Source organism: Carassius auratus, chromosome 15 (assembly GCF_003368295.1).
Source record: "Carassius auratus strain Wakin chromosome 15, ASM336829v1, whole genome shotgun sequence".
Taxonomy (NCBI): domain Eukaryota; kingdom Metazoa; phylum Chordata; class Actinopteri; order Cypriniformes; family Cyprinidae; genus Carassius; species Carassius auratus.
This window is the reverse complement of record NC_039257.1, coordinates 4,493,323-4,518,054: the sequence shown is the minus strand read 5'-3', so window position 1 is coordinate 4,518,054 and position 24,732 is coordinate 4,493,323. Positions and strand designations below refer to the sequence as shown.

Below are 24,732 nucleotides of genomic sequence, written 5' to 3'. Positions count from 1 at the left end.
ACAAAAATAGTTTCAAAAGTCATTTGTAATTTTGCTATTTTATTTTGAATGATTCAATTGCGTGAATGATTCTGCGATTCACTTACAAGGACAGTCACTTTTATTCTTGAACGGATTGGTTTAGGGAACAGTTCAGTGACTTATTCATTAAACAGACAGATGTTTTTCATTTTTATTTTTACTAAATGAATTATTGTTTTTGAAAAAAATCTGTTGAATGATTTAATGACTCATATGACTCTTGTTCTTGCCTACTGGTGTAACAATGTGATGATTTATTGTAATAAAAAAAAAAAACACCACTAATTCACAGATTAATTATGAATTATTATATTCTCTTGATATGTTTGTATTAACAAGTTAATCTTAATAATGCAGAATGGTTTTTTTTTTCTCATTTAGCTTGTCATCACAGTTTGGCAAGAACTCATCTTGGATCATGTTTCTAGAAGAAGACACCAGAGTGAAACTCCAAAAACTTCATGAAGTCCTCAAAAAATTTGATCACAGAAAAGTATGAACTTTTTATAATGTGCCGAATGTAATAAAAATTCATATTTAGCCTTTAATTGATGTTCCACACTCAGCAAGGGTGGAAATAGTCTGTTATAGTGTTTTCTTATCCACGTTCCATCAAACCTTTCTGTTCACCATGAATTTTAGCTATAGTGAGGCTCCAGACTTTTCCAATCTTTATGCACTAACAATGTCTTAAATCACATCTTTGTAATCACTTTCAGAGCTATTGTTTTTCCAGGTGTTGAAATAAGTAATATAGTTAAACATTAATTCTGATAATTTCTAAGACTCACCTTTTCACAATTTCAGCTGTCAATATATTAATGCAATTTGATAATGTAAAGCCATTTACAGCTGCCTGGTTGACTTATCACAGATTTCCACTTTGTTAAAAATCATTTTACCAGCACCTTTTCAAAGTAACGTAATAATGTGAACTACATTATGATGAGTCACTTGCACCGTGCATTCAACATGATTGAAGCGCTACCGGTAAAAACTTTTCTATGAATAAACCATTCAATTCATTTTTCCCCAATGTAGTTATGACACTGTCACTTAATGGAAACTTATTTCCACCACAGAAAAATCAAAAAGGATAATTGTGACATTTTTATGTAAAAAAAGAAAATTCTTGCTATTCTTGGGGGAAAAGTCAGAACTGTGAGATATACAGTAAATGCAATTCTAAAGAAGGGAAGAATTATGAGATAAAAAGTCACAATTACCTTTTCTATTTTTTATTCCGTGAACTCACAATTCTGAGGAAAGAAAGTTAGTGAGTCACAGTTAACTAGTAAGAAACCTGCCATAGTCGCTAAATTATATTGCTGTATTGACTGTGTTGAGGAAACAACCTCAAGAAGTTTGTAATCAGAAACTGTTATATATTAATGTCTGACACCATCACGTAATAGCATCTGAACGAGCTGTGACACTGTGATTTAGCCTGAGATGACCATCACAGTCTGAGTGATCTCCACATTTTGTCCTCAGGAGTGGTTTCTTGGCAAGCCTCTACATGATGAAGAGTCCACCATCATCCATCATTATGCTTTCTCTGAGAACCCTGCGGCTTTCGAGTACCCAGACTTCTCTGCAGGATGGGCGCTTAGCATCCCTCTTGTCAACAGGTTAGAAAAAGACACCCTCTGCTGAACTGCTGTCAAAAGCAAATCCCATTCCAGAATGACATGTTTTAATAGATAATATATTTCAAATTGTATTATTCATGCAAACGGTTTTTCAAAGCTGGAATATCTGCATTGTTAAAGTGATGATATCTGATACAATGGTAGTTTGATATATACCATGACACTGAACAATTGCAGTGGACATGTATTATGGTGTTTACATAGTATTCCAGTCTACCTATATTATTTTTTGAAACCATAAAATGCCACGTATGAATAGGTATTGTGTGTATATTTGTACATTTTTATGACTAATCTGAGTTATTTCACATTTTAGGTTGACAAACAAAATAGAAGAGGAGCCATTAAAATCAGACTTCACCATAGATCTCAAACATGAGGTGAGAATTTTTTAAGGAGTATGTTTTGGGATGACGGTTGACTGACTGTATTTATATGAAATTGATTCCATTGTCGATTAAAGTGTGCACTAAGAAAAATGATGTGATTAAATAGTTGAAATCTATCACCTTAGAAACAAAAATATTACAATTTATAGAGAACATTATGCATAAGTTAAATAAAGGATTCTTCCCATGTGGTCCCCATAGTCTCAAAAAAACACGAGCTTCATTGTATTATTAGTGTGTTTGTTCTTCTTCAGCTCTTTCCCTGCGGAGTCCCCACAGAGCTGAGGACAGACAGTCTTATCATTTATAAAATACATCTTGAGAACCCCTTTGACTTGAAACAACTGAAACATTCTTTAAAGTATCTAATTTTGTGTTCCACAGAAGAAAGAAAGAGATGCGGATGAGTATATTGGCTGAAAATGTACTCCTCCTCATGTCACCTGTGATGTAGATGAGTTTGTTCCTTCATGATTCATCAGAGCAGATTTGGAAATGTAGCTTGCTCACCACTGGATTCACTGCAGTGAATGGGTGCCGTCAGAATGAGAGTCCAAATAGCAGATAAAAACATCACAATAATCCACTACAGTCCGTCAGTTAACGTCTTGTGAAGTGAAAGATCAAGATGCTTCTAGCTAAAGTATGAGTTTATAATCCTTAATGATACTTTAAGTAAAAAAGAGATCTGGTCTGAATCAGGAGAGAAATATGCACAGATCAAGGACCATTTACAAGCAAAAACAGTTCTAAACAAATATGCCGGTAGATTTTGATGTCAGGAGATAACGGTGGCTGGATTTTTTTTTTAAACTGGATTATTGTGATGTTTTTATCAGCTGTTTTCACTCTTAACGGCACCCATCGACTGTGGAGGATCCATTGGAGAGAAAAGGATGTAAAGCTAAATTTCTCCAAATCTGTTTGGATGAAGAAAAAAACCTGAAGATGTGTACATTATCAGCCAATTTTCTTTTTTTTTTTTATAAATCATTTGTCCTGCAGGTGGCGCTGTACATCTGGGAGGACGGAAATGGACCTCGACTGACTGGGGTTCCAGAGCTTTGCACGCTACCAGAGCATAATCCAAGAGCTCAGTACTGTGCCACCACTGTCAGCAGCCAATCACCACTGTGTGTAGGTTACCTCCACAACGAGCACTTAACACACCTGTCACACACACACCTAATCAGTATGTGGAGAAGGCTGACAGGAGAGGAGGTGCAAACCTCGGGAAGAAATGATGAATGTGATTTGTGCTGAAATACTTTGGATAAAATCACTTGCTAAATGAATAATGAAATAGTGTGTCAGAGTTTACACTTGAGTGACAGAATACCATATTACTTTAACTTTAATAAGATTATTTTTTTTGTATGTTTGTAAGATTTCTTAAGATAATACTTTTCCATTTGATACATAATGTTTTCCTTTAAACAACAGCATATCTAATAGCCTTGTGTGTATGCAATATATATGCTCACATATATTACCATCAACTGCATCTATTTCCATTATAAATATTACAGTCTAATTGAGTGCCACTTTGAGGTTTTAATTGTGAATATTATAATGTATTTTAAAAATTAAACAACTAAAATATTTACTAATAAAATATATCATATATAATTATTTATATTCCAACAGAATAATTAAGGGAAGCTACATAATTCGTCCCCTTGGAATTATAAGGTTCTATCTGACATTTTTGTCAAAATTGAGTTATTCACATATTCTTATTCTGTGACAATTTATTTATTTATTATGTGATGTTTTATTTTAAGTTTTGTACATTTTGGGATTTTTTATTGAAAAAACAAAAAGGTTCTATCTACAGAAATCTATGGAATACAAAAATTTGAAGCTCAATATCTCAAAACTACTGAGAACGCAGATAGAACCTTATAATTCCAAGGGGACGTATTTTAAATAACAATGCATATTTTTCAACAGCCGGCTATTCAAAAGGTACACAAGTTTCATGGCCTGTAAGAAAAAAAATATTATGTTATAGAATATGTAATATTATGTTCTTTATCTGTTTGCTTATTTTAAGAGCACTACAGTTAATTCAATTCATTTATTGCATAGTTATCTGCATCCTTCTCCGTTTGTAGATTATTTTACTCTTAATAATAATGTATAATTTAAAATAACTTAATGATGACTACATATCATTGAGAATTATTTAATCATTCAAAACTTTTCTTTTTTCACCTGTGTGTCCCCAGGGCCAGCCTGTTAAGAGCGACAACATCTTTGTAGCGGTGAAAACTTGCAAGAAATTCCATTCCGACAGAGGTGAGTGGTGCATTACTGATCATCAGTGCTCCTAAAGCCGAGTTCAGACTGCACGATTTTCAAAGTATTCGGGTCACTGTTCTTTTCACACTGCATGACTATATTGGCCAGCATTCAGTCACTGCTGTGTTCACGCTGCACGATGGATCGGCGACCGAAGGTTTCACACTGCATGTCTTTACAATAGGAAGAATCGCCGACATAGGACAACTCTGTCTGGCACGCAAACTACTTTTCACAACCCAACACACGCAAGATGTGACAAGAATACAATGCGATATCACCCGTGCAAGACCGGAGTTCTCACGTGAGACTGTGATTATTATTAAAAATGGTAGCTCGCAAGAAGCTTGCAGTAAGAATTGCCTGTGCGCTGATTTGCCGACAGGTCCAGATATTTAGCATAACAAATATCTCACAGGCATCGGCGACTCGTCGGTGATTCTCTCAGATCGCGTCTTTGCTCATTCACACTGTGTGATTGTCACGCGCGTGAGCGAGCACCGATTTGCCTGTGATTTCGGGCATGTGTCTGCGATTTCTCAAAACCTGTCGGCGAGCCAAAAACTGGGCTAAAATCATGCAGTCTGAACGCAGCTTAACACACACGCCACCACCTCTCTCTCAAGGGTCCTCCCGTTCTTCACAAGAGCACATAGTCATGATATTGTGTGTCAGAGGCTGTGCGAAAAGTTACGTGTGGCTCCTCAAACCCTTCAAGTCTCCGCTTCCACCGCTCAAGTCTGCTGATGGAGTCCAAAGATCTTCTTGCTTTAACAGTTCGGCAAGCATCACTGTTTGACCTCTAAAATGACTCCGTATTGAGAGATCTTTGGCTGAGTCCCCCGGTGGACATCACTCCTGTCTTCTCTCCACTATTAGAGCCCTTCACGGCAACTCTGGGCAGACGCTAAGCACCAGGCATCAATTCAAACTTAATAAGACAGATAAAGTTTTGCAGTTTGAATTCAGAGAACCATCTGGCAAGGACACCTCAGTTGCATCTAATTGCACCGATTATTATAATTATCTCTCGCGAGTCACTTTGAGTTTTAAGGATGTTATTAGAAGGAGCATGATAATTTGAGATCCATCTTTTCACACTGAGGACAACTGAGGGCCTCATTTGCAACTATTACAGAAGGTTCAAACACTCATTGATGCTCCAGAAGGAAAAACAGTGCATTACGAGCCAGGGGTGAAAACATGTTTTCTTCTGTAGCCTCTGAAGGGCAGTACTAAGTGTATAAAATATGATATTTAACCAAAATAAGAAAAATGTCTTATATCTCCATTATGTTCAAAAGTTTTCACCCCCATATCTTAATGCATGTGTTTTAGGGTTTTTTTTCTCTCTGGAGCATCAGTAAGCATTTGAACTTTCTGTAATAATTACACACGAGTCCCTCAGTTGTCCTCAGTGTGAGAAGATGGACTTCAAAATCATGCAGTCATTGCTGGAAAGGGTTAAAATACACAAAAATACTGCAAAACCAAAGTATTTGTGGGACCTGAAGGATTTTTCTGAAGATTTTTCTGGCAGTTTAACTGTTCAGGACCAACAAGGGACTTATGCACAACTTCACTAAACAAAAAACAAAGCTGTGGATCTTTCAGGTAGCAACACAGTATTAAGAATCTAAGAAACTTTTGAACAGGGTCATTTTTATAAATTCAGCCCTCATTTTCTCTTGTGGATTATATGTAAGCATCTTTTATATGAAATATCTTATTCAGATCAGTATTAAATAAACTATAACATGCATTTTGTATGATCCCAATTATTTTAGTGAATGAATTAACATTTTGCAGATTCTGGTCTGAACAGCTTGTTACAAATCTGATACTCTCTTAACTGCAGAATGTTGTTCTGCTACTGATGGTTTGGACATAATGGCATTATAATGTGTTTGGATTCACATCATGTGTTTGTTTTCATGGGTTAAATTTAATTTGAACTCAAGTATTAAAAAACGATATCTAAGACCTTTGATATCAAATGTTGATCACTCTCAGCCCTGGACGATAAAGCAGGGGTGTTGAAGTATTGATTGATTCTCTCTGTTCCCATACAACAGTTCCTGTGGTGAAGAAAACGTGGGGTAAACAAGCATCTCTGCTGGAGTATTACAGTGATTATGCCGATCCCGCTATACCCACCATTAATCTGGGAGTGCCAAACACAGAGAGGGGTGAGTTATTGAATACGTTTTCATACTTGATATTTTCATTGTGTGTGAGATGTGTTGTTAAATAAGGTTTAGGAATGGTTACTGGCATTTTCCACAAATAAGGTGCAAAATTTGGTAAAAATGGTTAAAACCATTTTTTTTTCAACAGAACTCTACTCTTTTGTATAGATCGATAGATAGATAGATAGATAGATAAAATCTATTTTAATATTTTATTTAATCTTCTTATGATAAAGCTGAATCTTCAGCATCATTACTCTAGTCTTCAGTGTACAGTAACATGATCCTTCAGAAATCATTCTAATATTCTAATTTGGTGCTCAGGAAACATTTCCTATATTGAAAACAAATGTATTGGTACTTTTGTAACGTTATAAATGTCTTTACTTAAAGTAATGCATCCTTGTTCTATAAAATGATACATTTTACTGACCTCTAAACTTTTAAGCAGTAGTGTATGCCTGATACAAACATATGTTCTGTACACTTTAAAACCTATTTGAAAGATGTTATTAAAATACATTTATAATACTAAATAGAATGGCTAGCAGAGTTTCAATCTGATGCTGCTAGTTCTTGGGTGTATTCACAGTTATAAGTAATTTTATGATATTTTTAATAGCATGTAATGCGTCAAAATTTGAGACGTTCATTACAAAATGTTAAAACTTGACTAGTCATTACAGTTATTAAAAAGTTTTTTACTACAGTTAATGGAATTTATTTCAAATGTTTTATGCTGTTATGATTTGTTAGAGTCATAGATAGATAGAGTCATTTATTTATTTACCTTTATTTAACCAGGAGAAGAAAATGAACATAAAAGTACATTCGTCTAGCACTTCAGGCTGGATCAAGTATTGGCTTATTGGAGTCTAAAGACAGATTGAATAGAGGTATTTGACTAGAGGTATAGAGTTTTGGCTGTTTCCTGATGTTTAGAATTAAATATAACAAGTTAATATAAGAAACAGTCAGTAAATGCTATGTGCTCTAGAGTCAACTTTCAGCATCTATTTCTAATCCTGCCAAGTCAACCCACAAGTCATATGCCAAACAAACGCACGAGCACCTCCGTTTCCTCTCTGGAGGCGCGTTCTGTCTTTGCGCTTGCAAATTCCACCATGTAAATAGCAATTCCGCCATGGCAAGATCACAACTGGCACTTAAAGGGAATGGGAGATGAGACTCTGATTGCATGTTATACCCAAAAAACACCCATTACTTTCTAAGAGAATAAGGACAACCCATTTTTAACCCATTCATGTGCCTGGGCTCACCTACTTTTTTCCCGTCGTTAAACTAGCAAAAGTGGATTCGGACACACACCCTGAGTCCACCTGCGCCGTGCACTTTAGACCATGCACTTAGATCATTAAAATAGGGCCCTAGAAATGGAAGTTAAGTCAGAATCACAAAGTGGGACGTACACTTTCATTTTCTCTACTGGAGACTTTCAATTTGCCATTATGTCCATTCAGCTGAGCAACTTAATTCAATAGAATGCCCTCTAGCACTCTCTTTTCTGCTGTTTTTTTTTTTCCAACACTATTTCAAAAGTGAAACTTTATTTGAAGTAGCTTCTGATGAGTCAGTTGTTCGTTTGATCACCTTCTCTGTCCATTTTGATGTTAAAAAGCTCTTGGCGCATTCTGTTCCCATGTTCTCCATACTTGTTTATTTATAAGGGTGTTAATTGACATGATGTCTCTAAGAACCCTCTTCAATGAATTCTATATATTTTCTCTTTTGTTCTTGTTGTCAAATCATAGCAGGATTCTTGTTTTTGATAGTGATGAAAGAGAGGGATCAAAGACATCTGTCTGTCTGTCTGTCTGTCTGTCTGTCTATCTATCTATCTATCTATCTATCTATCTATCTATCTATATTCTGCTCTCTTTCCTTAGCCTTTATAGTCGCTGATGCTTTTGTATCTTTCTGGTGTTATTGAACCCAGTGCGGTTTCTTTCTTCTGTACTAAGCGTACAGTTCCTTCAGGGTCTTCCATTCTCCTGACGGTGCACATTCTCTATTCAATATCACAATCTGATGCTGTGCTTAGGAAAACATTTCCCTCACATACTCGCTATCACATCATGTCTGCGATATTTATCCAAAGGGTAAAGGTCTCAGCAAAGTCAGACAAAGTCAACTCGCCTCTGGGTATTAAAAAAAACATAAGGTAGCTGGATTTGAAGAACATTGATTATGTTTTGAAAGGTGCTTGCTGACTTTTCTTGTTCGTTTCCAACACATGAAGTACTTTTATCTGCTTGCAGGTCACTGTGGGAAAACATTCGCCATCTTGAGGAGATTTTTAAGCAATCACGTGCCTAATACCGATTGGCTGTTGATTGTAGATGATGATACTCTTATAAGGTGAGTCTATTCAGCTGTCAGTTTGTGTACATTTAGGCAACATATGCCTGTTGTCTGGAAAATGGCATGATTTTACAAGGAATCTGTGGTGTTTGTAGCAATTTACACGTTGGTGGGTGGCATAATGTGTTTGGTTCTCACAGCTTGCCCAGACTGCAGGCCTTGCTGAGCTGCTATGACTCCAGTGAGCCGGTGTGTCTGGGAGAGCGCTATGGGTATGGACTGGGTCAGGGAGGATACAGTTACATCACTGGTGGTGGGGGGTGAGTGTCTGCTTCACTGTGAAAAAAAAAAAAAAAAAAAGCTTTTTGACATTATTTGATGTAACGATGTGTCCCAAACACATTTAAAGCTACAAGGTGAGTTATATTGGACACTTTTGTATAAATTAAAATGAATCATTAATAAGCTGAGAGAGAGAGAAAGAGATGTTATAATTTATTGATATGGGATATTTTATTATGCATGCTTTTTTACTCTATTTTTAGATTTAGATTTAGATCATTGTTGTACCCTTGTTGAACACTTAGTTATTCTTAGTTTAAAAACCGTAAAAATAGTAACACTGTTAAATGCAAAGTTCCACAAATCTAGTATACATCTATAAATATTTATTTCCATACTGTATATTGTAATATTGTGATGCATACATTTACTTTCATTTTCTTTTGTCTGTGTGCTTAAATTAAATGGTTTTTACAGTAGTATCGATAATTTATCAGTTTTAGATCATTATTGCTCACAATTTTAATATTGACATATCCCTAATTTGAAGTCCAAAAAACAAGATTAGTAAAATAGTGTTTTCAACCATTTAATTATATTCATTATAATAAATAAATATATAATTTAGGATACTGCTCACTTTTCAGGCCCTATGTGACATGATTGCAAGTTCTTCCCAAAGAGTAAAAACTTCATATTTAAAAAAAATTGCTACATATTAAAAAAAACAACAACAATGCAATAAATAGGGGAAAATAGTCCAAAAGTTAAATAATAAAAGAAAATTGTGAATATATAAGTGTGTAATCCTGTTTTAGATTCACAACAAATTGCATTATTTTATAACCATTTAGTTATATTTGGAAAAATGAAAACTTACCAAAAAAATAGGATGTTTAAGCTGAAATCATTTTAACATATTGTTTCCCCTTAATAACTATTATCTTTATCGGAACCATTCTTTAATCTGAAACTGAATCATGTTTAATTAAATATATCAGCATTCCCAGTTTCTGTTAATAAAAAGATATGAAAACAAGCATCATTGTCATAAATGCAGCAGTTTTATTCAAGTTTATTTGTATAGTGCTTTTTACGATACAAATCATTGCAAAGCAACTGTACTGAAAATTAACTTTCTACAATATTTAGTAGTAGCTTATAAGTGGTGATCAGTTTATGTGTAAATGACAGGAATTTTCTGAAAAAGTGTTTACGAGACATAGTTAACCAGCAGTTGAACATTATTAATGACGAACATTATTAACAGATGAACATTATTAACAGCAATTATAATGTGATTGCATAGTAAGTAGCAATATTTGTTAGTTCTGCATGTTGTTTCAGGGTAAGCATCATCTGATGTCCTCCTGAGGGGTCAGCATCATCTCTTCTCAGGTGTTCTGGATCCAGACTGGAGCTTGTGTAAATCCTAGTACCTCCCGTGGCAAAACAGAGAAACAAATAGAGACATCATTAGCGTAGCTGCTGTTCCAACAAAGGAAAACTAATTATTTTAACCCAAGCTAAAGAATAAGAATGCGCATTTGATCAGATATAACTACACTCACAATTTAAGAGATACATTATTTGAATGCTTGGCGAAAGAGATGCGTTTTTAATCTACATTTAAATGGAGAGAGTGTGTCTGAATCCCGAAAATTATCAGGAAGGCTATTCCAGAGTTTGGGAGCCAAATGCAAAAAAGCTCTAACCTCCTTTAGTGGAATTTGCTATCCTAGGAACTACCAAAAGTCCAGCGTTTTGTGACCTTAGAGAGTGTGATGGATTGTAGCGTGGTATAAGGCTAGTTAGGTATGCAGGAGCTAAATCATTTGGAGCTTTATAGGTAAGTAATGATAATTTGTAACTGATATGGAACTTAATAGGTAGCCAGTGCAGAGACTGTAAAATTGGGGTAATATGATCATATTTTCTTGACCTGGTAAGGACTCTAGCTGCTGCATTTTGGAGTACCTGTAGCTATCCAGTATGATGGGCCTTCAGATGTTACTCAGTATGCCTTCAAATCAAAAAGATGTGAATCACTTAACTCTTTTTTTATATCATATATATATATATATATATATATATATATATATATATATATATATTTATATATAAACATCTTCCTGTCCCTGTGATGTCTTCACATACCAAATGGTGGAAATACATAATTTGTTTATAAATACAAACAGTCATCAATGATGTTAAAATCCATTGCCATGCCGACAGTGTAACATTACAATTCACAGAGGTGAAGACAAAGTGCACCAACCAAAGTTGCAAACTGAGCCCTCTAATTTTGCCCCCCTACAGATAAATGCCCTCATGCTGTGCAATTTGCCTATTCACAAACAGTTCCTGCAGAAATGAGCTTACCGTAAATTACTGTGTGGTTAGTGCACATGCAACAACCTCTTGTGTGGGATTCACAAACCCCACAATGATAAATCAATTTTCCATATCACAGCACTCAATAAAGGTGTATTCAGTTGTTTTTGGCATCCCGCATTGGAGAAGTTGAGTATTCTGTTCTGCTGTGTTGTGTCTCATACAGGATGGTATTCAGTCGAGAGGCTGTGGTCCAGCTGTTGGCGAGCGGCTGTAAGTGCTACAGTAATGATGCTCCTGATGACATGGTTTTGGGCATGTGTCTCAATGCTCTACGAGTTCCTGTCACACACAGTCCCCTCTTCCACCAGGTACACAAACATACATTTTAATCTAATCTAAATAAGGAAATATCACGGACCCTTTTTAATGCACCAAATAACTGGAAGTTAGGAACAGTAGTAGTTTCACTGGGTTACACTAATCCTATCTTTTCCTTATTTTCGAATTCTGTCTCAGGCTCGTCCAGAAGATTACGCAAAGGATTTTTTGGCCCACCAGACACCCGTTTCCTTCCACAAACATTGGAACATAGATCCTATTGCAGTGTTCAATAAGTGGTTGAAGAATGACAAACACACAGAAGGACTACAGAAAAGCACTAAGGATGAATTATAGTGTCTGTGTTTGTGTGTGTGAGAGTAGTAATGTGTGTATCTCTGGTCTGTGTCATCAGTGTGCGTCCTTCATTCTTCTTATGTTTTCTATATAGTGAATGTTGCACAAACATGAATGGAAGGATGCCTTCTGGTCTGTATGAATGTTCTTAGCTGTGTTTTCTTGGGAGTTGCATGTCTTAAATGTTTGTTGGAGAAACATGTCTGAAATATTTATATTACACGATTATCACAACCTGTTCAAGGTTATTTGTAGGTTTATTTTTAAACACTTTTGATTTGTAAAAGATTGGAATTATTTGTGAATTATAATATTGGAATTTATGATAAACTTCAAATCCTGTTGCCTTAAATCTGTTTTTGCAGTGTCCTGATTTCAGTATTAAACTCAAAATCAGCTGAAACTCATAACTAATGAGACTTTCATGAAGCACTTGTGTTGTGTGGTCATTTTAGGCCCACAGTGGTGAACCGAGCCAGAAATAGTAACAAAATAAAATGCTTATGATGAATCACTATGAGGAACATTATTATTTGAAAGTTAATGATGGCTGTTTTGAAATGAATGTACTGTAAATGTCAGATGATGTTTCCATGGTGATGAACATCATCTTAAAGGGGACATCACATGCTCATTTTAACAAGTTGGTATGATTCTATCCAACTTTTTTCCTGACGTGAAAATGGGCGCCGCCATTTGTAAATTATATGGGTCTAGGTTTCCAGTCTCATTTGCTTCCAGCTATTTTTAACTGTACAAAACAGTTTGTTTTGCTGCTTGAAATTGACAATTGATGTGTCCTATCATATTATTTTAATCTGTTATCTTAAGAACACAAAGGTTTGTACTGCAAACAGTTTTACCGTTTACCGCACATTGTTATTCTCCTCGTTATTTACGTAGGCTTACTTTCGCGTTGAGGAAAAAGGTGGATAGGGTCTCCGTGACAAGCCTATAACATACTTTGTTTAAAATTTCTCAGTGGCAGTGTAAAACAACACCCTTTTTACTTTGTCAAAAACAGCTCTGTTCACAGCGACCTGTTTCGGTGCATGTCCTTTGATAATGAGCTAATGCTCACCCCTCCTCAAACAATGGCGGACTGATTTACTAAGTCCTTACTATGTTTCTGAAAAAAATATCTTAATTTGAAGATGAACAAAGGACTTATGGTTTTGGAACAACGTGAGGGTGTGTAATGACAAAATTTTCATTTTTTTGACTATCCCTTATAAGTTACTGTCGAAACTTCCTCAATGAAATGCTAATTACTAATTTTTAGGTAAATGATAGATAGATAGATAGATAGATAGATAGATAGATAGATAGATAGATAGATAGATAGATAAAATATATTTTAATATGCTATTTATTTATCTAATGATAAAGTTGCATCTCCTGTTGTGACAACATCTTATGACAACATAAGACTAGTTAACCGACAACAAGTTCCATAGCAACCAAAAAGAAGAGGATTAGTCTAACGCACAGCTCGCTCTCTCTCTCTCTCTCTCTCTCTCTCTCTCTCTCTCTCTCTCTCTCTCGTGCTAGACAAACTTTGTTCATTAGCTATCATATGTGACTGGCTTATTATACCCGTCTTGTCCTAAACTCACTCTACGATGAGATACACGCGCTTTTGTCCTCTTGAATTGCGCGGGAACTTCATTGCGTTTCATCCACACAGAAATGCGTTCTTGACTTTATTCTTACTATCGACACATGTAAATTTTGAAAAAAAAAACAAAAAAAACCTGTGTGTACGACTGACACGACGCCACAATGAGGTCGGTTCATTCTGCTGCTGTTTTCCTCTTTATATCGGATTTATATTCGATATGGATAACAATAATCAAAGGTAAGAACTTATCAATTCCAGTAAAGCATAGCTGGGTCATCTTAAAAATAATAAAAAATAATCTTATTCAATGTATTTAGGATTAGATTTTATAGGAGTAGAATTAACCTACTAAAATGTAATACTTAAATTGCTTCTTTTATGTTATATATTCTTTATATTAAATATAGGCCACATTTCATATCTTCTGTTGGATCATAAATATCATGCTCATGACAGTTCTTAATCAATTCAACCACATTTTATAAAAAACATGACCTTTATATAAACCATGACCTTATCAAATCCAGTCATGTATACGGCTGTGACGGTTATAAGTGGTGCCAGACTTACAGTTATAAATTCAATGTACTTTTTCAAACTCGTTATATGTAATTAATGGTGAGTAAAATCATGTTGAAACTTCAATGACTGAAAGCAAAGATTTTATAACGATGAAAATGTTTTACAGTGTAGCTGATTATTCCTTCAGTACTGATGGAAAGATGTAAATGGTGCTGTACCACATTAAAACATCTTGTAACACCTGACCTGAGGCATGTTGGACACTGAAATCCAACATTTAATCTGAAGTTTGAGAGGTTTGATGTGTTTTATAATCCTTGGTTTTAAGGGATAATAATCTTAAGAGATCTTGAGCAACAGTAATATTAAATTCAGCCTATATTTATCCACAGTCTTAATATTTATCACTAGTTTAAATATTGCTGTAAATTGCAGGTGTATATATAAGCCACTGAATAAGATTATAAATAACAAATTTGGTTTCAATAAAATTTTATAGTCTTTATCAGTCAATAATTTGAAATACAGTAAATGTATACAAGTATACATTTAATGTATAAATACTCTTCTTGACAATACTGCTGTAAATTAGGCAAGTGTTTGTTATGCTAAGCCCAACTACATTAAAAAAAATTAAGGTATTTTATTACCCTTAATGGTTCCAAATAGAATCTTTAACATCCAATGAAACCTTTCGATTGCACAAGAGGTTCTTTAATGTTTTACAAAAGGTAAACCGCGGTTCTTTTAAGGATTGTTTACTGAAAGGTTTTGTGTAGAACACAAAATGGTTCTTCTGTGGCACGCATCGCTGCGAAAACACCCTTTGTAGAGTGTATTCTGAATGACATTTCCTCAAAATGATTGTGAATAAACTTCCAAGTTCCAACCAAACCAAAGCCAAATATGTTTTATAGTGCTTGAGTATTAATACAATGAGATTTAAACTCTATACTGATATTGATTCTTGGGCTCATTATAGAAAAAGATGCCTATATGAAACCACAAGCGGTTGACTGGCTTCTTTCACAGATGGCATAATGTCTCGAACGCTCAGTTCTCGTTGTAGACGTTCCAAGACATGTACTGCACAGACAGTTGGTTACAAGACCTGTTACAGAGGTCAAAGAAAAATCCCCCTCCCTAAATTCATTATAAATCTACATCGTTCTTTTTTGCCTCATAAATATGTATGAATACTATAAGCAGATCTTTTTATTGTTTGATATCTCTCTTCTCACCTCTTTTATTTTCTTTTCTGTTACCACAAAGAGTCATATTGCTTTCAAAAATCATTTGCATTAGAGATTTGCACTGATTGCCCATAAATGAATATTCCAGTATTCTGTTCTTGCCTAAGAAGCACGTGACACCACATATGGAGGAGTAAGAGTCTTTATTATCTGACACTGAAAGTTCACAGTTGGTCCCTTTTCCCAAAGCATTTTGATGTGTGTTCGGAGATAAGCATTATCTGGCTTGTATCACTTCATATCTCATAACTGTTACAGATTGCTTATTGTTCCTGTTTTTACTAAAGCCTTAAAAGCCTCATTAAGTATAATCAATGACCTAAAATATCATTATAGTTAAGTACCGATTTGTAAATGTAAAGATGGATGTATTTTCACATGACTGCATATTTACATCTGAAGGACACCTTGATTATTTGATTTTTATATTACTTTAACTTCGAATGTAATTCATTAAAAAGCATATGCATCTGTTTCCTAAGCGTGTACTTGTATTTTGTCCCAGCAGCAGGTCTGGAGCACAGGCCTTCAGAAGACTGTCCACTGGGTCACTTTCCATGTGGCAATATGAGCATCTGTCTGCCACAGGTTCTGCACCGCAACGGCCAAAACGACTGTCCCAACAGAGCTGATGAGGACAACACAGTTTGCTTTCTCAGAAACACACTTTAGACAGTTCATTCATTCTTTCAACATGAAACTGTCAAAAGGGTGTTGTGTAATATAGAAGCACATTTCCGCCACAGAATAAAAACATGAAAAAGTAAGAAAAGTAAGAATTGTGAGATAAAAAGTTGCAATTACCCTTTTCACTTTTAAATTCTGTGGCAAAAAAATAAAATAAAATACAAACAGTATTGAGAGATGTAGACTCAGAACTCAGAACTGGAAAAAAAAATCTCAGTTGTGAGATAAAAAGATTATATTCTTACAACTATTTCACAAAAAGAATATTTCGAAAAACTTGAGAGCGTGTATTGGCAGGAATTTTGTAAATCTACAGAGTAAAATCTGTAAATCTTGTTTTGATGGCACACTATGCAAATGAGAACATTCACCTAAATTACAAATTATTAGCAGTATGCTAAATTAGTTTTTAGGGTGTTCTTTATCATTATTTTCTTCATTGCAATACACAAACGCTTTTGAGTGTTTAATTGGCTTTTTGTGTTGTTTTTGGCAGTTCACTGAAAAGCAACAAGATTTACGTGTTAACCGATGAGGCTTTCATCAAATACATGTATTTGGCTGTAAGTATGAATAAGCATTTCTTGATCCTTTCTTATCCAGACAAGCTCCTCTTTATAATTTCTGTCACATAAAGTGTAATTGATTTCATAAAACTTGCCTAAGATAGATGGTGTAACTTTAGTATGCATTGACCTTGATTTACTAAAGCTACAAATCAACTCCGGGCTTGTATAATGGAGTTGTCAACCTGTACAGCTAATGCCACATTCATGTGTTACAAAAACAATTGGTTCCTGCATGGAGCTGATTAACATTTATGATCAGCATTCTGCTGAATCCACTGAATCCAATTTAATGATGAGGCCATGGTCACCTTGCTGCTGCTTGTTAATCTCAGTATTGGCAGGTTGCTTTATAGCTTTCCATTAAACTTTGATTTCTATGTGATGCTGTCTGGTGATTAACGAGCCAATTAAAGAACTAGCAGATCACTTTCTATTACAGACCAATATGGACAGGAGTAAGTCAACAAACACTTACAGAAGTTTTCTTTTTTTTAACATTTTAACGTTACACCAAAGGAGAGTAATGCTAATTGTTGTACCAGTTGGTCCTTTTCACAAATTATTTTCCTAAAAAGAATGAATCGGGTCATTAAAAAAATATTTGATTTTGTGGAATGACCCTTGTGCTGTCAATTTAGTATATATTTTTCAGTGGAATATACTGTACAATTCCTTTCAAAGGTTTTTGGTCTGTAAGATATTTTAATTTTTCTGAAAAGAAATAAAATAACTGATATTTAAAAATTGTTTTCACATATTTTAAACATTTTATTTTATTAAATCATAAGATATCATTATAATATGCTGATTTATAATGATTATCAATGCATGTAATACATTTTTCCAGGATTATTTGATGAAGAAAATGTTCAAATTAACAGTTTATGTTTGAAATAGCTTTTTTTGTAATATTATAATAATCTGCTTTTACTTTTAATCGCTTAAATGCATCCTTGCTGCATAAAAGTAACCCCAGTTTTATAAATGTAATTAAAAAAAAAACTTTTTCATTAGAGTTCTATAAAGGAAATGGATATGCAATACCAGGTGTATAAAGACATTTACATAAATTCACCAAACTGTTGCTCTAAATAGAAGTGATTTATATTGTTAATGAATAAATGCTTGAATTCTTCTATAACCAACAAAGTTATGCCAACTATGCAAGTACTTAAATTAGTTCTTTTTCCTTCCGCCTCAGTGCTAATGGACGGGAACACCACTGTGTGACATTAAGATTTATTGTAAACTAATTTCAAGCTGCTGTCTGATTGTTAAACTGAGAAAAGCTGGGGAGCCATGAGGGCATTTCAATGCATTCAGACCTTGAGATGGCTTGACATTAAATCAAACATGAAAAGTCATTCATTGTGAAGTTATTTGGAAGATTGCACAATTGTATTTCTGTGTCAAGGAGAAAAGCTAACCTAGAGCTACTGAGAGTACAGTTTTACAATTAAAGAAATTTGTACCGTAGCCACTTCATTGTTTAGCTTATTTTTATAAAGAGTAATTAATCCTCAGCATCATATAAATCAATTTCATGAATAATTATCAGTGGCCCTCTTCTAATGTTTTCAAAGCCATTATATATATTTAACGTGGTAACCCAGAAATTACTTTGTTTACTGTATAGAGCCACAGCAAAAACACTTTGAGAGTTAAAACACAATGTTCTGTTGCAATTTACAAGGTTTTTTTCTTTCTTCTTAGGTTTCTCCAGGATAACTGCATTGGCAATGTTGCCATTCATGCTTCTAGTGGACTATATAAGCTGAAAAACTATAAGTGTCTATTTTTTTCACACAGAAAATAATGTCAAGCACTGTATTTGAAATGAGTTCAGACAGTATTCATCAGCATTATCTAATACAAATGATAGGAAGATATATCGACATGAATGAGCACTTGTATTTGCATGATCTTGTGTTGTAGATCTTTGAACCAGAACTGCATCTCCTTTCTTTCCCCTGGAGTGTTCAGTGATCTTCATGAACTGTGAAAGTACTTGTGAGTACAACCTTCAACATATTAGCAAACTGTAAATGCTGTTCATATATGAAAAATGATCTTACCATCTTCCAAATTTAAGTCAGTAATATAGTCTAAACCAACATGATTTCAGTATGCTGGTTTAGGGTTCAAATCAGTGTACAGTATTATTAATGTTGGAAACAGTTGCATAATGTTTTAACATACAAAACTTTTATTTGAAATCATTTGTAACATTATGAATGGCTTTACAGTAACTTTTGATCTGTTTAATATGTCCTTGCTGAATTATTATTATTTGTTTCTTCAAAAACGTTAAACAAGCCTAAGATTTGTATCTGTACTGAATCCGCCGGTTCTCAGGGTGAATTAGGAAAGGCAGCAAAATTCATTATTTTGGCTGATGGTTTAGGGACATTTTTGAAGGTTTTGAAGTGTTATTTCATCGTATTCAGGAATTACATCCCACACATTACTGGCCTAAATTCCCTCTTTTTCCTGTAAGTCTTAATCAATCTTCATTTAGGTTTCTGCTGACAGCTTATGATGCTCCGGCTCACCTCATCTCATCATCTGTACAGGTCAATGGTGAAGACCTCTCTAGAACAGCTTCCACCCTCCAGACTCTGCACCATGTGCCCTTTCTCAGCTGGCTGTAAGTATCTGCTTCTCTTCTACTTAATATAAATGTCATGACTTGCTTGATTTTGAATTCAAAAGATGCTGGCAGTAGGCAGCGGGGCAGCTCAGGTTTTGGAACAAAGCTGTGATATACTTTTGTACAAAGAAACTGCCTACGATTCTTTACTCATCAAAAATGTATATCTTGCAAGACATTAGAACTACCCACTGTGAGCCTGATTAAACAATTGAGCTTCCTGTATCCATTTGTTCCAGTTATCATGTCACAATTCCTTTTTCACTCAGAATTTTGGTTCCAGCTTTGTTTTAATTTATATTTTCTCTGATCTAAATAACATAAAAGTAAAAACTCATAGAGCGTTTTAATGGAGCCAGTGTTATTCTAATATCATTAAGATACTTTTTTAAGATATGTTTTTACCAATATTTAAAATGTTTTTACTTTTAAATTGTCTATTTTCATGTTAAATTATAGTTAAAGCTTTAGTAATTTTTTTTGCGCTTTTGTCTTTTTTAAGTCTACATAGTTTATATTATTTTTTATTTCATTTTTTATTATTATTTTAGCTAGTATTTGAGTATTTTTGAGTATTAAGTGATTATTTTTGTTATTTTATTTTATTATTAGTTAACTATAATAACACTAATTGTTGCAAATAAGAAAACTATGAAACTAAATCTCCCTCTATATGCTTAAAAAATGTTTCTGTACTTTTAAGCTCAAGCGGAAAACAAACCGTTTTAACAAAGGAAATAAGGAGTTAAAGAGACAAGTTCCAGAACAGGACCCTCTCAATGTGGTTGATCCTCACTTTTCTCATCCTTGCTGTTTTCTAGGTCATTGAGAGCTAACTTCATACAGAGTTTGCCACAGAACACCTTCCAATCTCTGCGTAAGATGGGAGACCTGTAAGTGAAGATAAAGCATTGCTGTAAGTGATTGTGTGCATGGAATCAAAGGGGTTAGTGAGCTATTAGTGAGTTTAATTCGACATGTGTTCTGTGTTCCAGAATCAGAAATTCTAGTAAACACTGAGGCTCAGAGCTTGTAGACGGTGAACGGATGGAGGTAAGCGTGATAACCAAAGGCTCTTGATAAAGGACTTAATAATAAAGCTTGGATACTCTGTTTCTGCAGTGGCTTGGAGGGAGTGGAGATCCCAAATATCCAGACAAGCATGTTTCACCACATGGATAACCTCTCCTACATGTAAATATTTCATTCAACTAATCTTTCAATAAGAGGAATTCAAAATATCTTTTGGTATTGTGTCACAGTAAAGGAGTAATTATATTCAAACTTTTTTATACTGAATATCATGTACAAAAAATATGTATATTATAAAATAGTTTTTTTGTTAGATTTTTAGTCCAAAAGTGTAAACCGAACTCAGATGGACTCTCATCTTTTGAAAATCTGCTTGCTAACGTGGTTCTTCGTGTGTCAGTGTGGGTCATGGCTTTTATCACCTGCTTTGGAAACCTCTTTGTCAATGGGATGAGGACAGTCCTGCGGGATTTTGTGCTGTGAGTACCTGAGGTATACATTTTACCTACTGTATGCACACATTATATTAAACACTAAATAAATGATACCAGAGGGCACATGACTGTTTTTAAGGTTTATTTCTACTATAATTGTCTGACTGTTATGAAACCTATGTGACGCAAGCAGAAGCAGCAGGCACTCCTGGAAATAAACCGTTTTCTAGGGCACCGAGCTCTCAAATTATAAGTGTTCCTGTACCCATCATGTCCTCTCAGTTGCATCAAGCATTACATATAGCAAGCTATGTCTCAGTTTCCATTTACCTTTAAAAAATGTGGATTTCGTCTCACTGAAAAGCTCTCCCCTATGCTTTCAGCATTCCGATATGTGCGACAGCACTTGACAATATTATTTAGCTCAGGTAGAGCATGTCTAAGATATTTGAAAAGCCTTTTCTCCAGGTCCTCTTGCTGTCAGTCCCCTTTAACCAAAGAGTCTCACTTGTTGACAGTCTCCAGCCTGACATTCAGCTTGAAAGGCTGTCGTGATTGGACGGGAAATCTATAACCTTGTAACAATTCTATTCGCACAGGATTCGCTCTCTATTACAATCACCTTCAGTAATCAATTCTAACTCTTGCTGGAGTTCTTGAGCTGGTGCCATTAATCAGTGCACCCTGTTTGGCATGGGAAGCACTTCCATTTTAGTTTGCAATGTCATTACCACATGTGCTTTGGTCACGTACCTGTGCTGTGCCTCGTAAATATTGATTTCTGGCCTGCTGGTGTTGTGATTTGTCTTTTCAAAATAAAAATGTATACATTTTATATGTGCAGGAATAGCTCCAACATTCTGGCGCAAGACCAAATTATAAATCAGGAAGCTACTTGTTCATTAATGAGTTCTGCTTCTGGCATCCAGTGAGTAATAGCTGTTTACCACAATGCATCATTTGTACCTAGGTGCAGACTGTCTGATGAGGGTCTATCTGTTTTTCGTTGGAGTCTTTGATGTAAAGTTCTGTGACGAGTACAACAAGAATGCTAAGTAGTGGATGGACAGCCTGCAGTGTCGTATCATCGGCTTCTTGACTATGTTGTCCTCTGAGGTTTCCATCATGCTGCTCACTTATTTGACCATGGAGAAGTTCCTGGTCATTTGTTTTTCCTTTCAGCCACCTGCGACCAAACAAATGCCAAACCTTCATCGTTTTGACCTCTACATGGCTGTTGGGTATCTCTATCTCTGCAGTGTGTCTGCTTAATGAGGAGATGTTTGAGAATTATTATGGAAACAATAGAGTGTGTTTCCCCCTTCACTCTGAACGTCTGGAACAGGGATTCTTCTTGGTGATGTATTTGATGTATTACAGATTTTTGATCTCTTGAAATAAAAAGTCACTCCAGTCCAATACCCCTTCCCCAATAAACAAAGACCATTAATTGAAACTAAGCTGCAAAAAATGTGATGTCACATCCTTTAACTCATTAACATATGACCGCCACAACTATTGGACTGACTTTGTAGATTATTTAAGATATGTAAGTGAAGTGACATTCAGCCAAGTATGGTGACCCATACTCAGAATTTGTGCTCTGCATTTAACCCATCCGAAATGCACACACACAGAGCAGTGAACACACACACGGAGCAGTGGGCAGCCATTTATGCTGCGGCGCCCGGGGAGCAGTTGGGGGTTCGATGCCTTGCTCAAGGGCACCTAAGTCGTGGTATTGTAGGTGGAGAGAGAGCTGTTCATGCACTCCCCCCACCCACAATTCCGTCCGGCCCGAGACTAGAACCCACAACCCTTCGATTGGGAGTCCAACCCTCTAACCATTAGGCCACGACTTCCCCATTTACGATTTTAATGTAAGTGTTTTTACACTCGTCAAGGCTGCTTGCTTGCTGATTTTAATGCATTTATTATTCATTTATTTTTGTAATGGCATAGCTGAATTCTTCCAGCCATTGTGTCACATGATCCTTCAGAAATCATTCTAATATTATGATTTGGTGTTGAATAGAACAGCATTTATTTGAAAACTAATTTTTACGTCTTTACTGTCATGTTTGATCATTTTAATAAAAGTATTTTTATAAGTATTATAAGTATTCCTTAAAACAATCTTGCTGACCCCAGTCTTTTGCATGGTAGTGTATTTCACAATGCAAACTTTTAACCTTTCAATATGTAAACAGAAAAAAGCCAATAATAACAAATGTAATTTACATATTCTTAACGATATAGAGTGCAAAAATCACCTGTTTAATTTTTTGGGTCCGAAACAGGGTGGGATATGTCATGTAAAACTAGATGATGGCTAGTTTATAAATACATATATTATTGTTTTTAATGCAGGAATCTTTGTTGAGAAAAATAAATAAAAGGTATGGAATATGTTGTTTCAACCTCAGTAATCTGAAGAATATCTGTCTTGTGTTTGTGCCACATATTGTTAATTGCTACTGATGGCACTCGTTTATTCACGACACCAACCATACTGAACTGATGAAAGCTATTTTCCAGCACATTAAGTCTTGCTCTCAGTGGCACACTTAAGAAACCTCTTAGTCACAGTACAGAGACCGTTTTGACCCGTTTTCATTATTCCTTGTGCTGTTGTTCAATCAGTTTTATGTTTATACTTGTAGGACTTAACCTTGTGGCCTTCCTCATCATTGTCGTGTTCTACTCCAGCATGCTTTACTCCATCTATAAGACAGGCATCAATGCCACAGAGCTGCGTGGACGGATGCACAGGGATGTGGCAATGGCAAACCGCTTTTTCTCCATTGTGTTCTCTGACGCCCTCTGCTGGATTCCCATATTTCTGGTCAAAATCCTTTCCCTGCTGGAAGTTGAGGTACCAGATTAGTTAATCCTACTACATGAGAAAAAAATTATGAAGAAAATTTTATTTTGTATTTAATATCTCTCTCAGGAACAATAACATCTTGGGTGGTGATCTTAATCATCCCCATTTACAGTGCCTTGGATGCCATCCTGTACACAGACAACCAGCTTCTTTAGAGAGGTGGAACTTTTATGGTGCCATTGGCAGAGACAGGTCAGACTCAGACAGGACCACAAGAGCCTCACCAGCTCTGTTATCCACACGGATCCCTCAAGGCCTTCTTTCTGCCATCGCAGCTACACTCACAGACATCTATTTTAGACATAGATGGCAGGTATAGATAAAAATGTTCTATATTATGAACATTGTATTTGTCTGTAGTGGATCTACAGAGTTTTCAGTGTGCCCGAGCACTAAAAGACGATGTCCTGGTAGAGACTCTTTGCTGGTGAACAGGCATAATCATGGATTGCAATCAGATGCTACAATGAAGGCCTAAATGTAGCTATCTATTATTTTTGGATAATAATGAAAAGGCATTAAGATTATGGTAAACATAAAGTGCAAGACCTTGTGCTCTTGCAGTACATCAGAAAAGTCTTTTAAAACAGCTGAATCTGTTACAAACTTTCTAGTCAATAGGTTTTCAGATCATAAACTGATCTTTCTTGACAGAGGATTGGTTGACTTTTAAACTGGGCAACAACCAACAGCGGGCATATATTTGTATTTTGCATATGTATATGCTGATTGATTCATTTATTTATAAAAAGGCAAATGCCAACAAATGTTTCATGTTGTTTTCTCTACTACAAAATATTAGTATTAGGCTATATTGTAATTTTTTGACATTTGTTTCTGTATGAACAATGGGCTTTTTTATATACCAACACGAGAACGGCTAAGTGGCGCCATCTTGTGAATCAA

General features: G+C 35.3%; 1 protein-coding gene and 1 long non-coding RNA gene across 4 annotated transcripts in view; both read left to right on the top strand.

Annotated features, from left to right (window-relative positions):
* LOC113114800 (beta-1,3-glucosyltransferase-like) overlaps nucleotides 1-12,600 on the top strand; it is a 70,336-nt gene extending 57,736 nt beyond the window's left edge. Inside the window, exons 6-15 of one of the 3 annotated variants that reach the window (XM_026281832.1) lie at nucleotides 403-514; nucleotides 1,516-1,652; nucleotides 1,990-2,053; nucleotides 3,068-3,199; nucleotides 4,294-4,363; nucleotides 6,442-6,555; nucleotides 8,835-8,934; nucleotides 9,078-9,197; nucleotides 11,720-11,864; nucleotides 12,013-12,600. In XM_026281832.1, coding sequence (XP_026137617.1) covers nucleotides 403-514; nucleotides 1,516-1,652; nucleotides 1,990-2,053; nucleotides 3,068-3,199; nucleotides 4,294-4,363; nucleotides 6,442-6,555; nucleotides 8,835-8,934; nucleotides 9,078-9,197; nucleotides 11,720-11,864; nucleotides 12,013-12,171 — 1,153 coding nt within the window. In that variant the 3' untranslated portion in view covers nucleotides 12,172-12,600. Of the gene's footprint in view, nucleotides 1-402; nucleotides 515-1,515; nucleotides 1,653-1,989; nucleotides 2,054-3,067; nucleotides 3,200-4,293; nucleotides 4,364-6,441; nucleotides 6,556-8,834; nucleotides 8,935-9,077; nucleotides 9,198-10,506; nucleotides 10,622-11,719; nucleotides 11,865-12,012 lie in introns of those variants that run through there. The other 2 variants (XM_026281833.1, XM_026281834.1) reach the window with 2 other exon arrangements.
* A 1,129-nt stretch (nucleotides 12,601-13,729) lies between these two features.
* Nucleotides 13,730-21,898, top strand: LOC113114799 (uncharacterized). Its single transcript, XR_003293789.1, has 7 exons — nucleotides 13,730-14,029; nucleotides 16,751-16,817; nucleotides 18,537-18,833; nucleotides 19,397-19,470; nucleotides 20,295-20,389; nucleotides 20,469-20,667; nucleotides 20,820-21,898. It is a non-coding gene; the product is annotated as an uncharacterized LOC113114799 (long non-coding RNA).
* The last annotated feature ends 2,834 nt before the right edge of the window (nucleotides 21,899-24,732 follow it).